The sequence below is a fragment of the Triturus cristatus genome, chromosome 2_2 (genome assembly GCF_964204655.1).
Source record: "Triturus cristatus chromosome 2_2, aTriCri1.1, whole genome shotgun sequence".
NCBI lineage: Eukaryota > Metazoa > Chordata > Amphibia > Caudata > Salamandridae > Triturus > Triturus cristatus.
In genome coordinates, this window is record NC_140582.1 from 1,269,683,404 (window position 1) to 1,269,701,091 (window position 17,688).

The 17,688-nt window shown below is 47.7% G+C and overlaps 1 protein-coding gene across 1 annotated transcript in view; it reads left to right on the forward strand.

Annotated features, from left to right (window-relative positions):
• The window catches only part of LOC146863571 (uncharacterized), a 112,495-nt gene that overhangs the window by 55,907 nt on the left and 38,900 nt on the right, over positions 1-17,688 (forward strand). The window contains exons 2-3 of the mRNA XM_085643191.1: positions 4,970-5,065; positions 8,460-8,651. Coding sequence (XP_085499317.1) covers positions 4,970-5,065; positions 8,460-8,651 — 288 coding nt within the window. The remainder of the gene's footprint in view (positions 1-4,969; positions 5,066-8,459; positions 8,652-17,688) is intronic.

Genomic DNA, 17,688 nt, shown 5'->3' on the forward strand with positions numbered 1-17,688 from the left:
TTGGGGTCGGTGTGTATCTGTAAGTGAAGGTGTTCGGCGGCGGTGAGGGTGTCGTCGGAATTGGTCGTGATTCGGATGGTGTTTCTGTGGACGATGGCGATGCCTCCTCCGGCTTGGTTGACGCGGTCCTTCCGGGCGATCTTGTAGCCAGCCGGGATGGCTATGGCGATGTCGGGAGCTGAGGAGGCGTTCATCCATGTTTCTGTGAGGAAGGCGACACCTGGTGATGTTGTGTCGAGAAGGTTCCAGAGCTCGACGGCGTGCATGTGGACGGAGCGGGTGTTGAGCAAGATGCACTTGAGGTGATCGTTGCTGGAGCCTGGCTTGGTGGGTGCGGTGCAGGATCTGGTGCAGGTGAAGTTGCAGGCGTGGCAGGTGAATACTCCGTGGGTGCATTTCGGGTTGGCTTGGTAGCAGGCTGGCTGTCGGCCGGTGTTGAGTGCGTGGAGGGTGGCGCCATCGTATCTCTGTCGGGTTGGCTGGCTCCGGCGAGGTCTAGGGGTTCCGCCGCTGGGCGTGGTCCAGGCGTGGACGGGCGTAGACGGGCTTGCCTTTCGCGCGCCTCCGGCGCGCCCGCGCAGTCCTCGCCATATATGGCGAAGTGGGAGGGAGGAGCAGCTGGGAGGCGGGAGCGGGGCGGCGAATGGGGAGCGGGTGCCAAGAGAAGGGGGCGGGGCCACAGGAGAGCAGCGGCGGGGAGCGGAAGGGGGGTGGAAAGAGCGGGAAGGCGGAGCGGGAGAGCGAGGGCAAGCCTGGGCAAGCCTGGAGAGCAGGGGCCCTAAGGAGAGGCGGCAGCAAGAGAGGCCAAGAAGGCAGCAGCAGCAGAATCTGGGCACACGGGGGCCGTGCAGAGTGGAGTGACCGGGTCTTAGATATGGTTGAAGAAAGCAGACTGAAAATGCAAAAGAAAGCATCTGAAGGAAGAGTGGAAAAGACAGTCTGGGATGTTGAGATGGTGTGAGAAGTTGGCCTGGCATATGCTGGTCACTAGTTATAGTGGCCACCTTGCACCAGTCCAATTCGACTCTTATGGTGATAGGTTTAAAAGACAACCTTTAAAGAAAGCTATCCTAGTGGTAGCTGTGGAGAGCAGCCTTCAGGCTAAGTCTTGAAGGAGTGTTAAGCTTATTGTTTTACCATAGATAACCTCTTGAATGACCAAATGAAAGAGTATTCCACACAGGTAGATATATAAAATATATGTATTTATTCTAGACAGAATCCCACAGTCTGTTTATGAGGCTAAGGCAAAGTTACAATTCAAACAAGCATTGATAGATACAATAAATAGCACTGTTAACATTGGGCCCCAGGGGGGGACCAAACCATATACTAAAAAAGTGGTATAAGAACCACAACAATTCTACAGACAATGCCTAGGGCATTTAGGATCGCTGGCCCCTTTAGAATCCACCCCAGGTTATGAGGAAGGGGACCCATGGGAGGCGCGTGAAGTGGAAATAGCTGCTATCGGGATCACTATTGTAGCCTATGGAAAATGTTGCAGTTTGAAATAAACAGTTTAAAGACACTTCTAGCAGGAGTTCAAAGATAAAACTTTAGAGTTAAGCTTTTGAGGAGCCCACTACCACGAGAGTACTGAGGTACCACTGTTACCTGCCCCAGGGAAGCCGGGTGCATAGGTTGTTTTCAATGTTGGGTTGCGGGCTGATTTTCAATGGAAAAAGAGTCAAAACTGCTTTTAGCCAAAAGCGTCAATGATGCCGTGAAGATTGAAGATGTAAAGTTTGTAGAGAAGAACCTGAAAGCAGAGATGACAGAGTCTGGGTCACGGCAAAGTGACCAGGAGGCTCAAAGCAAAGAGCCCTTCGATGTTGGGGGCTTCAGGTGGAAAGTGGTGTAGCTTGGATCTGCAGCCACGGGCTCCAGGAGTCTTCAAGGAAGGCCAACTTCTGGAGGGCAACTGTCCCACGTTGGATGAGGGTCGCTGTGGTGTTAGTGTCCGGATTAGATCCACTAAGCCTTGGCAACCGCAACTCACACAAGATGAACAAATCTGCTACGGTGCAAACCCACGAGGTCTGTGAGAGGTCTCCTTTGGAGAGACTGTAGAGCAGGCCTGGAGCAACCAGGGGAACTCTTGATTGTTGAGATTGACCTCTGCTAAGGCCCACAAGTTGAGAGACAAGGGACCACGGGAGGCAGCAATTTGGAGTGCATAAAAGGGCACCCACAGGCCACTGGAGGGGGCTAGGGCGCTGGTCTTTGGCACAATTGCTGTAGAGTGGTTGGCTCGTGAACGGGCCAAAGCACAACTTCCCCACTGGTCAGGGTTGTGTGCTATGCAAGAGGTGGCCAGTGTCCTGGGGTATTGGAGATCTCGGCACCCACCTGGTCCACGGTGCCCAAACTCATTGAGCACACTCACTGGCCTCTGCGATGCTCTGGAAACCCACCTCAAGGGCGCTGGAAGTCAAAGAAGTCCGCAGGAGCAGCGAAGTTCCAACCAGGTCACTTGCAGTGTTTCAGGTGCCTGCCAAGCAGGGGGATAACTCCTTTATCCCAAGGGAGATTTCTTCAGTCAGCTGGGCAGCAGCTCATCCAAGGTCAAGTCTGTGATGTCCAAGATTAATCTGAGGCTCTGGGGCCACGTTATTCACCTTTATCCCCAAGATTAGGGGAGTGTCCAGAGTAGTGTCCACCAATGAGTGGTGAGGGGGGAAAGGGTGGCTACACCCTCTCCCCTTTGTGTGTTTTCCACCTGGGCGAGGGGCAGGATGCCCCTGAACCGGTTCCAAGCGGTGTATGCAGAATGCAGGCGCTGTAGCTGCCTACGTGCAACTCTGAAAGGACATTTGGTGCACCCACACTGTTCCAATCCACATATCCTGTCTGGGGAGGTGCTAGCACCTCCCTGCCACAGGAGCCCTATTGTCCAGCTGCCGAGGCTGGGATTTTCCCCAGCAACAGGCAGCCAGAGTCGTGTGGGTAGCCGGTAGCATCCATTTTGTACTACGTGTGCACTTTTAATTTGGTGTCTAAATTCTGCCGCTTTTCCCATATCGCCCCTCTAGCAGGGGGGAATCGTGCCCTCATGCCCATGGCTGGACGGGGGGTATGATTCCTACATGTTTGACACCAAACACAATATCGTTCTGTGTAGCCATTCTCAAGTTATCGCGTTATCGCGATAGACTTATAATGCGGTTAAGAGTATATGGTATGGCTACACTACAAACAACCCAGCAATGATTTTACGAAGGTTGCAGAGGGGCCCTACTCAGGTAGGGGTCCCCCCTCACACATACCTCAGCACCCTGCCTTGTAGGATTACCGAGGCCTGCCATAGGGGTGACCTATGAGAGTACATGTGTTGTAATGGGGTGGGATATAGGGTACCTATATCCCTGTAAGGGGTGCTAGCACCACCTTACCCAGACTACAGTAGTGGTCTGGTGGTGTCATTGTGTATGGCTGTCCCAGGGTGGCACAATAAGTGCTGCAGCCCTGGTAGGCCTACTGAGGGACCCATGCCCTGGGTACCTAGGGCACCATCTACAAGGGACTGCCAGGGTATCCTCAGCATCGAATTGGTTTGTACCTAGGGTACACACATTAGTTTTTAGGGAGAAAGCAGATAGTCTGGGGTCCTGGATAGCAGGATCCCAGCCAGACTAGTCAAAAACCACTCAAATACCAGGCAAAACGTTGGGGGCAACCATATAGTCAGATTCCACCTTCCTACAGATGGAGAAACATTTGAAGGGAGAAGCTAGTCCAACTATAGCTTTAGATTGGCCCCACAAAGGAAAATTGTGTATTTGAAGGAATCAAACTGCTTGTGATAACTATTTTGCAGGTAATAGTGAATGCCATGATACATACCGAATCATGGGTGGATGAGGATTTAAAGGAGGAAATGATCCAGTTTTTCCTGGATTATATTTTATCTGCGGGAACAAAGCATATTATCGTTTGCCAGACCATTGGTATGGCACATGTTATGTTGGCCTGGTTTTCCCAAAGATATTCCACATGGGAAGAGGAGAAGATGGTGTACATAAGTTAGGTAGTTTACTAACACGTAGGAAAAGAGAATCTTGGTCAGAAATTGTGGGAGACATTTTTTGAGCATTGATACCAGCAGTGGGAATATCTCTGAATGCACACAAAATTAGAAAACTATCAACAGTGGTGGATCGCTTGTCAACAAGCACCGCTGGAGGATTTTTGTTGGTAAATACTGAAATGGTTGCCATGCGTGCCATGGTAATGCAAAATCGACTTACCTTTGATATATTATTGGCTAAAGAGGGTGGAGCCTGTGGAATGCTGAAAGTTCAACATTGTTGTACTTACATTCCTGACGAACGTAAAGATCTGAAGATCTACATTAAAAATATTACTGAATTGCACGACAAAGCGTAGACTGGCCATACACTGGGGAATAAATAAATAAGCACCCGAAAGATATCTGGGAAACTTTCACGACCTGGCTTAGAGAAAGGGTAGTGCACGTCACTGATGACACTGAAACATTGATAGCTGATGCCCGATAGGAAATGACCCGACAGTTGCCTCAGCGCCTAACACCTAGCGTACGCTACATCTCCAGTCAGAAGAACGACCCCCCCAAGACTGGCGCTTTTTGTAGGCAAATCGCCGATTCCTCTCTTATGACCTCAGTCGTCTTAACCCTCCCAGCCTTGCTCTGCTTCTTCATATTGAGATCGAGTCTCCATAATAACCGTTTGTTACTGACTGTTCTGACTTATGTGGAGTTGCATTTTATCCCAAGTAATGTAAACCTGTGTAAGGTGCTCGAACTGTACTGTTTAATGTTGCAAGAACTCCCTTACGAGATGTCTGAACTGAGACCATTGTGCAACGCATGTAACTAATCTGCTTTGTTATATAACTGTCTGAAGAAATGTATTATTATTTATTTTTAAGTATTGAAGGGCAATTAACCCTAGTAATAAATAATGAAGTCATATTTTATTTGCAGTTGGCTCAGAGCTCCGAGGCTTGAAGAGACAAGCTATAACCCTGGGAGTGATGACAGCCGTTAGCACCTTCATAACCATCGTTCTTTACCGCCTGGGTAAGCAGCCGTGAGCAGCTCTTCACACACCTGAGCAGTCTATGGCGCCCTCTGCTTCAGATGTAGGGAGCAGGCAGCAAGGACTGGATGAAGGGACGTGGAATCTGATATACTATCCCTATTCATACACCAGGGATGTGCAATTTGCACACCAACTGGTTTGCGAATGGCAATGCAATTTGTGATGCAACATATGTATAAAATGGTTGCATTGCCAAATGTACAATCACAGGAGGTAGCAAAATGACCTGTCTTATGAATAATAATTAGGACGGTCGCAATTTGCGACCCCTATCATTACCTCTGAATACAGGGACGAAAGCCTGCTGGAACATCAGACCTCCGTTCTGGTATTTACATTTATTCTATCATTACCTGTGAATACAGGGGCGAAGGCCTGCTAGAAGCGGCAGACCTCCATTCTTGTATTTACATTTATTCTATCATTAGCTGTGAATACTCAGGTGAAGGCCTGCTAGGAGCATCAGACCTCCATTCCTGTATTTGCATTTATTCTATCCTTAGCTGTGAATACAGGGGCGAAGGCCTGCTAGGAGCAGCAGACCTCCATTCCAGTATTTGCATTTATTCTATCATTAGCTGTGAATACAGGGACGAAGGCCTGCTAGGAGCGGCAGACTTCCACTCTTGTATTTGCATTTATTCTATCATTGTCTGTGAATACAGGGGTGAAGGCCTGCTAGGAGCAGCAGACCTCCATTCTTGTATGTGCATTTATTCTATTGTTAGCTGTGAATACAGAGGCAAAGGCCTGCTAGGAGCAGCAGACCTCCATTCCTGTATTTACATTTATTCTATCATTAGCTGTGAATACAGGGGTGAAGGCCAGCTAGGAACATCAGACCTCCATTCTTGTATTTGCATTTATTCTATCATTAGCTGTGAATACAGGGGTGAAGGCCGGCTAGGAGCAGCAGACCTCCGTGCTTGTATTTGCATTGTGAAACTTTCTACATTAAGGGGACTGGTGCTGCTTTAAAAAAAAATCACATTTGAGAAGATATCGGTGAGAACAAGCAGTGGTCCACTTGACCATTGCCTGTTACCCCTGTGATCGACGACGTGACTTTCAAAGGGCAAGTGGTCCACTCGGAACCCTTTCTCCTTAGCAAAGTAGTGACCGCCGCCTATGAGGTTCCGGTAACTGGTCCATGGTTTGTGACGGCAGCTACGATGAGAAACTATTGTGCGTACAATACCAATTTGCAGTTATGAAGGAACACCCCTTTTACAACCATTATCAATTGTGATTTGATATGTGTGACAAAACCTCTGCTTTTCCAAAAATTTAGCACACAGTAAATGGACATTTTGTGGTGGCAAACCCTGGGATTTTGTGAATTGTAGGGTAATAGCTTTGTAGATCTAACCCTAAATTGGGCTTCTAAACCATAGACTTGCAATAGCGCCCATCGGCTTTTATTATTTAAGTCCATTGATAATTTTCTTTTTTAAAGTATGTTTAATTGGCCCTTATTACTCTAAGGATTGGCTACGAAATATGAATATTCTGTTCCGGATGTCTATTCATATAAATGAAATATGTGACCTTGTCTAAGTTTTGTCTCTATGTTTGTGGTATGTATAGAGCATTAACATAGCTGAAAGGCAACAGAGCATTTTTACAGGTCCAAAGGCAAAGTTACAATCATCGTGTGATTGGAGAGTCAGCTGTTTATTAATAACCAATGCGCACTGTACTGCGTTGCGATCTAAAGCTCTTCAAGGAGGTGGATATTTAGCGCTTTCTTAAACTGAAGCAGGATTGAGCAGTTATGGTTGTTACGGGTTTGTTGTTCCATATCCTAGATGCATTGATGGAGAAGGCCTCTTGCCTTGTTGATTCATTGATGGAGAAGGCCTCTTGCCTTGTTGATGCATTGATGGAGAAGGCCTCTTGCCTTGTTGATGCATTGATGGAGAAGGCCTCTTGCCTTGTTGATGATTGTTCCACCTCTTTGTCTCCAGTCTGATTGTGTCCTTGCTGTTGGTCCACAGGAGATGGTGGTTACTAGCTAGACATGCAGGGGTGCCTGTCGTTAAGGCTTCATAGATGATACAGCTGGTTTTTACGATGCTACAGGCTGTGATGTGCAACCAGTGGAGATCCATCAGGGTGGGGGTCGTGTATTCATAGTTCTTCAGGTCCTTCATTAGGCGTCCTGTTGCGGTGCTGTATGAAGAATACTCTTAAGGAAGCCCTTGTGGATCAGAGCATTGCTATGAAGCAGATGAATGGCGGGTCTAAAGTTGCTTCCTTAGCGGACTCACTTAGTAGACAAAGCTGCTCACAGGCCATCTTAGTTTCTTGGCAATGTGCTCCTTGAAGATGAGACCTGTGTCTAGGGTGAACTGACTTCGGCTCAACATTTGTGTTTTTAATCTATCCAGGTTCTTTGTCTTTGAGCCAGGTATGGCTAGTTGTTGCAGGTTGTTCTTGGGGAACAGCAGGATTTCTATTTTGGTCAGATTAAACTTCAGGTAGGTGTTGTACATCCAGGTCTGGACGAGGTACAAGAAGCACGTTAAGAATTGGATGCCTGTCGCAGGTGTGACCTTCAAATACAGTTGTCATGAGTGTAGTGGTGACGTTTCATGTCATCTGTGAGCAGAGGCACAGGGGGCTCAATTTTGGGACTGAAGAGGATGTAGAACAGTATGAAACTCTGAGGTACTCCATAGGTGAGCCACATCTTTGGGGACCAGCAGGTGCCCATGTGAATCAACTCATGTCAGTTGGATAGGTAAGTGGAGTACCAGTGAAGGGCGTCTCCATGGAAACCAATCTGAGACTAAACAGTGTCAATAAGGATGAGGTGGCCAATAGTGTTGAGGCAGCTGAGAGGTTCGGTAATAGCAGAGGCAGGGGTCATCTCTATGGGCAATCAGAAGGATGCGGTCTCTGATATGTAGGTTAGTTGTCTCCTTGCTGCAGCTCGATCTGATGCCAGATTGATGGTCATGCAGGAGATGGTTGGTGTTGAGCTTGAAGTTGGGCATTGTCTGCTTCTTCTGTGATCTTGTTACGATATGGTTGAAATCAAGACTTGAATAGTAGCACACATTAGATGCCCTGGAACAATCAGCATTGTTTGTGATGTGAATAGTAGTCCAAATATAGATCCTAATTATCATGGGCATTCTCTTGTATTGTTATATCAATTGAGTCAGTCATTTCTAACACTTTGCAAATGTTTACATTGATGGTGGAAAGTGCCTCTTAAGTGCTTGTTGTTATTACTGGAAAACAGTGTAGACCTATGTTGGTCTTGCTGAAGAGCACCTTTGCATCATTGCTCCCCGCACAGTCTCACAGCTGTTTATTCTTCCAGTCTGTACCCACTCTGTCTCTCCTGGTCCTTCTGTCTTGCAGTCGAGCGAGAAATATTTTACAATCCCAAAGCGCAGAGCTCTGCTGATCTCCAGTCTTATGCAAAGAGCTGTGTCGGTCTACATCATGGCGTTCAAAATGATGACCAGTCATTCCAGACTTCTGTGGCCTCTCTTCTGAAAACCACTCGATGCCTTCGTCCAGCTGAAAAGAGTCTTATTCTATTTCAAAAAGGTATGTGATTGTAGAGTATGTGTAATGTGCGTGCGTAACAAGGGAGGGATGTCAGTGTGCACCAGGGATCGGTGCCTTTTGAAGGTGTGTGGCGGAATCAGTAGAGCTGTGGATTCGTGGTAAGTTGAGTACACACAACACTAGAACCAACCTGTTAAGCAGACGTATCATAATAAGATATTACTTTATATTACAAAAACCATAAAAATTCACTGAAAAAAGCAAAGGTTGAATTGGAGTAATACATAGATCTTCTAATGATGTCAAAACATAATGTTTAAAAAACAAAAAAACTCTGAAATTCACCAGATACACTTACCGGACATAACTATACCTTGCCCCGCTGTGATGCACTGCGTATGGTCACACATATCACATCACTGTTGACATCTCAAACCTATGGCGGGGCGAGTTATACTTATGCCCTGCGTGGACTCGGTCAGTGTCATCAAGATGTCATCCTCAGTCAGCTTGATCTGGGGAATGGTTTCAGGAGCCACAGAGTTATCCAAGTAGGGACAGCTGGAAGATCCCACCCTTGACTCTGGCACTGATTTGAGATGTGAAAGGAAGGTCTGTATCATGTATGAAACCTTGATTTCTCATTTTCTGTGATGTGTTTGGGGCAGAACCCCAGATTTGTAGGCCAATTAAATGGGGTTGTGATGTGAATCACCAACATCAGGGTTTCTGACTTGAGCTCGTTCAAACAGAAAAGATTTTCTTCTTCCAGCCGTGATTTATGTGCATATTGTAGGGTCGGCAGTGGCTTCTCTGTACTCAATGTTTTAATTCAGATAGCAAATTCATAAGCCATTTGTTAATAACTTTGCAATTGTTTCATGAATCTGCTAAAAAATTGTAAGGCGCTTCCCATGTGCGGACCACGGAGCAGATTTATCGATATTTCCCAAACTCAGCATGACGACCTGGTGCCCTGCATGAAAAGGAGAAGACAGAAGTGTGGCATATATGCCAATATCTGAAGCACTCCTGCTCTCTGCCTGCACTAGTACTCAGTAGTAGTGTAGTCCAGCTGTTGAAGTGCCAGCCTGGTGCGCTGCATGAAAGGGAGAAGGCAGAAGTGCGGCAATTATGCCAAAATCTGATGCGTTCCTGCTCTCTGCCTGCACTAGTACTCAGTAGTAGTGTCGTCCAGCTGTTGCAGTGCCAGCCTGCTGTGCTGCGTGAAAGGGAGAAGGCAGAAGTGCGGCATTTATGCCAATATCTGCCGCACTCCTGCTCTCTGCCTGCACCAGTATTCAATAGTAGTGTCATCCAGCTGTTGCAGTGCCAGCCTGCTGTGCTACGTGAAAGGGAGAAGGCAGAAGTGTGGCGTATATGCCAATATCTGCCACACTCCTGCTCTCTGCCTGCACCAGTATTCAGTAGTAGTGTCGTCCAGCTGTTGAAGTGCCAACCTGCTGTGCTGCGTGAAAGGGAGAAGGCAGAAGTGTGGCGTATATGCCAATATCTGCCACACTCCTGCTCTCTGCCTGCACTAGTACTCAGTAGTAGTGTCGTCCAGCTGTTGCAGTGCCAGCCTGCTGTGCTGCGTGAAAGGGAGAAGGCAGAAGTGTGGCGTATATGCCAATATCTGCCACACTCCTGCTCTCTGCCTGCACCAGTATTCAGTAGTAGTGTCGTCCAGCTGTTGAAGTGCCAACCTGCTGTGCTGCGTGAAAGGGAGAAGGCAGAAGTGTGGCGTATATGCCAATATCTGCCACACTCCTGCTCTCTGCCTGCACCAGTATTCAGTAGTAGTGTCGTCCAGCTGTTGAAGTGCCAACCTGCTGTGCTGCGTGAAAGGGAGAAGGCAGAAGTGTGGCGTATATGCCAATATCTGCCACACTCCTGCTCTCTGCCTGCACCAGTATTCAGTAGTAGTGTCGTCCAGCTGTTGCAGTGCAAACCCTGTGCGCTGCGTGAAAAGGAGAAGGCAGAAGTGCGGCAATTATGCCAAAATCTGACGCATTCCTGATCTCTGCCTGCACTGCTCACAATCTGCTACTTAGCGACAATGCAGTCGCTCTTGCGCTATTGTGCAGGGGCTCATGTGTTGTAGGCAGGATTGTTTTGGACAGGTAGGGACACTTTAGGTATTTACCCCATAGATTTTGTAATCCCGATTTTTCAGATTATATTTTCATGGACGGCTCTTGAGAAAGTCTTATTTTCTTTCCATGGCCATTCAATAGGGGTTTTCCAACACTAACTATATTAATTTGCCATTTGCAGATTTACTTTCATGGTTAATGTTTCATTGTCCTGATGATAACCCTCTAATTCTATAGAGGTCGAAACCCAGTCAACACCATTGAGGTGTCATACCTCAAATCAAGGGCAAGCATGCCACGGCCAAGCCCTTCATTGAGAGGGGGTTGTTCATGGCCATATACCTTCCTGCCTCATGACCAAGGGCCAGGGATTATCTCTCAATAAAAAGGAACAAATGATGGACAGAATGCTGAACAATGTAAACATTCACCTCCAGTCCCAAAGATTTGGATTTCATCGTTCCATCGTTCTTTTTCTCACTGTGAGAAGGTGGCCTGATATATGCTGTCCACTAGTTCCAGTGGGCACCTTGTATCAGTCCAAACAACCCCTTATGGTGATGGGTAAAAGACAACCTTTATTGAAAGCTATCCTAGTGGTAGCTATGGAGAGCAGCCTTCAGGCTAAGTCTTGAAGGAATGTAAAGCAGCTTGTTTTACCACTCTATAATCTCTTGAATGATCAAATGAAAGGACAACCACACCAGGTATATATTCAAAATATTCGTATTTAGGTTAAAACACACCCCTCTAGTCTCTTTATGAGACTGGAGTTCGAAGTACTTAAGTTAAAAGTGAGCAATCATCAGTAATAGCACAAATACACGTTTGGGCCCTAGGGGCGTACCAAACTATAGACCAAAAAAGTGGTATAAGAACCACAACTGAACTAGACACAAGGCCAAGAGCCTGTAGAATCGCTGAGAACCCAAGGAACCACCCAAGGTAGTGACACAGGGGACCCACGGAGACTGTATGCAGTGTGAGAACACAACCGCGGGTTCCCGTTATCTTCTATGGGCAATGTCGCGGTTGGAAATTTAAAGATTAGGGACACTTAGAATCGAATCAGGACCAAACCCTTTTGGACTTAAGAAGTTCTAGGGCTAGCACCCACGGGGGCACCGGAGTACATGAGTTACCTCACCCAGGGAAGCCGAGTGCATAGGTGTCTTTTGGTGTCAGGTCGCGTCGTCGATTCCAATGGAAGCGTGCAAAGAACTGCTGCTGCCGTGAAGAGGAGAAGTGTCCGAAGAGATCCAAGCCTGGATCTAGAAAGGAAGGAACCTGAAAGCAGAGGGGACAGAGTCTGGGTCACTAGCCAGTGACCGAGGACAGGATGGGCCAATGCTCACAGATGTCGGGTGCTTCAGGTGAGTTCACGGCTGTCTTGACTCTTCAGCCACGTGGTCCAGGAGGCATCGACAAAGTCCACGAGCTGGATTCAAGCTGTGCCCACGAAGTGTGTCGAGTGCTGTGGTGTCGGCGACCAGAATGGACCCAACAAGCCTTGGCAACGGCAAGTGACTGGAATTCAGAGAAAGGACTCCGGTGCAGACCAGCAAGGTCTGAGGGACTCACCCAGCAATGGTTAGTCACCGTTTGTCTGGAGCAACCAGGAAAGCCCAATTAGAAGAGGAGTTGCCTTCGTGGGGACCGGCTAGCCAACGGACTAGTGATCGTGAAGGAGCCTCAAGCGGTCGCACTTGAAACTGCCCCACGAGTCACTCGTAGAATGGAGGCCAGCAATCTTCAGTGCAGGAGGTGCTCAAGGCTGGGGCTACTCAGAGCCCAAAGCACAACTTCGAGGAGGACCAGGAAGATAGTGTTGCTGGAAAAGTTCACGGTGTCCAGGGGTCATGGTTCCACTTCACCCACGATAGCCACGGGCCTCAGCTTTGCTGTGGACTCAGGATAGTCTCGGGGAAGTCTGGAAATCCACCTCTGGTGATGCAAAGACTGGCGGGAGCTTCAGCGATGCAGACCGGTCAGTTGCTTTTTTGGTGCCTGCCAAGCAGGGGAGTCACTCCTTGACCCCAAGGGAGATTTCTTCAGTCTTCTAGTCAGGATAAAACGTCGAAGGTCCAGGATATATGTTGCAGAGTTTTGTCCAGGGTAATCTAAAGTCTCAAGGACTGGGTTCCCATACTTATACTAAGTTTGGGGATTGGACATACTCTATGGACCCACCTACAGGAGGGTTTGGAAAGAGGGGTGGTTACACCCATTTCCTTTGTCCAGTTTCGTGCCAGAGCAGGGGCAGGTAGCCCCTGCAACCGGTTTGAACTGGACTATGCACAGGGACACCAAATGTGCCCCCAGTGCAGGAATTCAAAGCACCAGAGAGTGCTCCCACCCATCCCCAATACTGGTCTAGGCCTCCCCTGCCGGAGTTTCGGTCAGCAGCAGGAGGCCAGACCCGTGTCTGTGGCAGAGGCATCCATCTTGTGATGCCTGGGCTCAGGAAAGTCCTACCGGGTTTGACCAGTGTGAACATGTCTCTCCCTCTAGAAGGGTGGAATGCTACCCCCCTGCCAGAACTGGCAGGGGGGTAGTATTCCAAAGCGTTTGACACCAAACACGACGTGTTTTGATGCAGCCATTCCAAAGTTAGCATTTACCGCGAGCTTATAATGCACTTAAGAGTATATGGTACGGCTGTATCACAGAATAGCCATAAGGAAGGATTTCCAAAAGCTGCAGAGGGGCTCAGCTCATGCTTGGGCACCCTCTCACACAAAACCAAGCACTCTGCCTTCAGGATTGTCAGGGTCTGCCATAGGAGTAACTTATAGGTTGATATGTGTCTGTATATATAGGTGGAGATAGGTAGCCTATACCACTGTAAGGGGTGCAAGCACATCCTTACCCAGGCTGCAGTAGCAGACCTGTGGTGCCATTTTGGAGTGCTCCCCAGGGGTGGCATAATACATGCTTCAGCCCCTGGTAGGCCTCTGAGGTACCCCTGCTCTAGGTACATGGTATACCATATACGAGGGGCTTATAAGGCACTACAGAATCCAATTAGATATGCACCTAATGTACATGGAAACCATTAGAGAGGAAGCAGCTAGGCTGTGGTCCTGATTAGCAGGGCCACAGGCAGACTAAGACTAATGAAACACCAGCAAAACATGGGGGTACCCATGTGAACAGATCCTACTCTCCTACACTCACCATGGAACCCCAGTTTGGATCCAGCAATATGCAAATACCTTTTGACCATGCTCCTCATGGGAACAGTCCAGCCTGAACTGCCAAGCCTGTTCCTCCCTGGACTGGAAACAAGCATTCTAGGACCGGTTTTGGGGCATCACCCCCATAAGCCAGGCTAGCTTGAATCCAGTGGTGAAGTGAACACAGGCCCACGTTTGGGCATGCCCATCCCACTTAGGGTGATACAAACAAAAGGCAAAAATGATAGACTGAATGCTCAACGATGTAAACATTCTCCCCCAGCCACAAAGATCTTGGTTTAATTCATTGTTCTTTTGCTCACCAAGCCACCCCAGTTTGGACCCAGCCAAATGCAAATCAGTCTTGACCCTGCTCCTCACGGGAACAGTCCAGCCCGAACTGCCAAGCCAGATCCTCCCTGGACCGGGAGCAAGCATCCTCGAATTAGTTTCAGGGTAACACCCCTCATCAGCCAGGCTAGCTTGAATCCAGTGGTGCAGTGAGCAAGGGACCCACGTCTGGCCATTTCCTTCCCACTTAGGATGTCACAAACAAAAGAAACAAATGATGGATGGAATGCTCTTGAGATGAGCATGTCTCCGTTGTAGCTCAGATCACTGTCGATGAATTTGTGCTCTCCACCTGCTGCCAAGGGTCGTCTTGGTCTTGCTCCTGCACCATACCCTGAAGTAGTTGCTGCTTGTGTGCAGTTGTGCTTAGATCATTGTAACTCGTATTTGTGTTTGCCGGGTTGTTGAATAACACAAATGGAGAGAACACACGTCATTGCTATTAGGCGAGACGCACATTAAGGAAAATTCAATGATGTGTCTGGAGCTCATAGAATCCTCCTAGTACAGTAGCAAACCACTTTTAAGGTCTTCTGCCTGAAGCGTGGAGTTTTCCACTGATTGCAATGCTCCTGCTTGAAGAAATGTTTAATACGTATGGATACGTATATGAACAATATAGGGGGACTAGGGGCAAATAAAGGTCCAGCAAACACGCCCCCACTCAGGCTGTGTACGGTTAGTGGTATGCTGGGCAGAACTCCAGCCACGGCAGCTGGACAATAGGGATCTTGTTGCAGGGAGGTGCTCCCACCTCCCCAGACAGACTATGTGGATTGGAACTGGGTGGGTGCACCATAGGATGTCTTTCAGACTTGCACGTAGGCTTCTCTAGTGCCTACTTCTGCATACACCGCAGCAAACCGGTTCAGGGGCATCCTGTCCCCTGCCCAGGCGGGAAACCACACAAAGGGGAGAGGGTGTAGCCACCCTTTCCCGCCTGAACTCTCGTTGGTGGGCTCTGATCTGGACACTCCCCTAATTTTTCGATTAAGGTGAATACAGGGTCCCCAGAGCCTCAGATTATTCTTGGACTTCACAGACTTGAACTTCGACTTGCTGCCGCACAGCTAAAGGAAGAAATATCCCTTGGGGTAAAGGAGTTACCCCCCCTGCTTGGCAGGCACCTGAAACACTGCAAGTGACCCGGTTGGAACCTTCAACGACTCTTTCTTTGGGATTATGGTTGCCAAGGCTTAGTGGATCCAATCCGGACACTAACACCGCAGAGACCCTCAGCCTTTGCGGGACAGTCGCCCTCCAGAAGCTGGCCTTCCTTGACGCCTCCTGGACCTCGTGGCTGATGATCCAAGCTACACCTCTTCAACCTGGAAGTACCCGACATTTAAGGGCTCCTTCTCTTGAGCCCCCTGGTCACTGTGCCGTGACCCAGACTCTGTCCCCTCTGCTTTCGGGTCCTTCTCTTCAAGATCTACATTTTCATTCCTCACGACAATGACGACGCTTCTTGCTAGCAGCAGTTCTTCACGTTTTGCCATTGAAAATCAGCCCGCGACCGGACATCGAAAACGACCTATGCACCCGGCTTCCCTGGGGCAGGTAACAGTGGTACCTCGGTACTCTCGTGGGTGTGGGCCCTTCAAAAGCTTAACTCTAAAGTATTGAACTTGAACTCCTGCTAGAAGGGTTTTTAATCTTGTAAAATTCAACCGCGACATTCTCCACAGGCTTTAATAGAGATCCCGACAGTAGCTTTAGCCACTGCACGCGTCTCCCTTGGGTCCCCTTCCTCACTACCTTGGGTGGTTTCACAAGGGGCCAGCGACCCTAAATGCCCTAGGCATTGACTGTAGAATTGTTGTGGTTCTTCTACCACTTTTTTGATATATGGTTTGGTCCCCCCCTGGGGCCCTGTGATTCCAGTGCTATTTATTGTAACTATCAATGCTTGTTTGAATTGTATCTTCACCTCTAGCCTCATAAAGAGACTAGTGGGGTTATTCCTAGGATAAATACATATATTTTATATATATACCTGTGTGGACTACTCTTTCATTTGGTTATTCAAGAGGTTATCTATGGTAAAACAATAAGCTTAACACTCCTTCAAGACTTAGCCTGAAGGCTGCTCTCCACAGCTACCACTAGGATAGTTTTCTTTAAAGGTTGTCTTTAACCTATCACCATAAGAGTCGAGTTGGACTGGTACAAGGTGTCCCCTATAAATAGAGGACAGCATATGCCAGGCCAACTTCTCACAGAAACAGTATATGTTCAGGATAATAACCGACCTAAAGAGGAAGATAAAGCAAAGAAAATGAACAGAACAAACAATAGCATTCTGTGCATTGCAAAGAAGTGCATGCTGAGGTCGTCATCGTCCCTATATTGCATGTGTGGAACGCCTGCTTTAAGCTTCATTTATATAAAGATACCGACAATACAGACACTTAACACTCAGCAGAAGCCCAGAGGTATAGCATGGGGACAGACGTGGAGGCAAAAGCCACTGTCCCAAGTAAGAAGGCTTGCCAAGTATGGCAAAATTGTACCCTAAGAATAAATAGCAGAGCAGAAGGCTCACTGGCGTTTCAAGTGCCCTGTGGCAATAATATGGAAAGAATCAAATAATTGTGAGGATGTTAGGAGGGATGGCCATTTTGCTCGATCTGTTTTGCAATATTTTTTGTCTAGTCAGGTGGACACCCTCCTCCGGGTGAGGTACGGCTTGAGGATTCTATTCAAAAGGTAAGGAATCCACAGGCAGAAGTATCCATCAGAAGAGCAAGTTACTTACCTTCGGTAAGGCTTTTTCTGGTGGATACAGTATCTGCCTGTGGATTCCTCACTGTCCCACCCGCCTCCCCGTTGTCCACCTGTTTCTACCAAAAAGATGCTTTCACTGTTTGCCATGAATGTTTTTAATATCATGCTTATGATTTAATAGTGAGAAATGCTTGATCTGTTGCTATTTCTTTATGCCTTTATTGGTTATGCATTTGAATTACCAACTGGCGGTCGCCAGTAGGTAGTTATAGTTAAGACCTTGTTTCTATTAAAAAAGCGTATTTTCTTTGCCCAATAACTTTGGCGCCGGTTAACAAATCTTTGCGAAAGTTTCAAAACGTTGGTCCCGCTCCGGTCAGCTCCTATCCTGAAACTTTCGGGGTGATTCGCCAAGCGGGAGCGGAGAAAAAACGGGGGGCCCCAAAACGCTTTTTCTCCATGTTATTTCCAATAGGAAACTTTAGACGCGACTACAGCCTGAACTGCTGAACGGAATTACACCAAATTTGGCAAAAAAGGTAGCATTTGGTTCAGAAAGATACCTTTTGTTAAATGGTGTAAATCCGTTCAGTAGTTCTTGAGAAATTTAAAAAATAGAAGTCAAAAAAATCAATTTCCAAAATAGGAAACTTTAGACACGGTTACAGCTGAAACTGCTGAACGAAACTACACCAAATTTGGCAAAAAGGTAGTGCTTGGTTTATA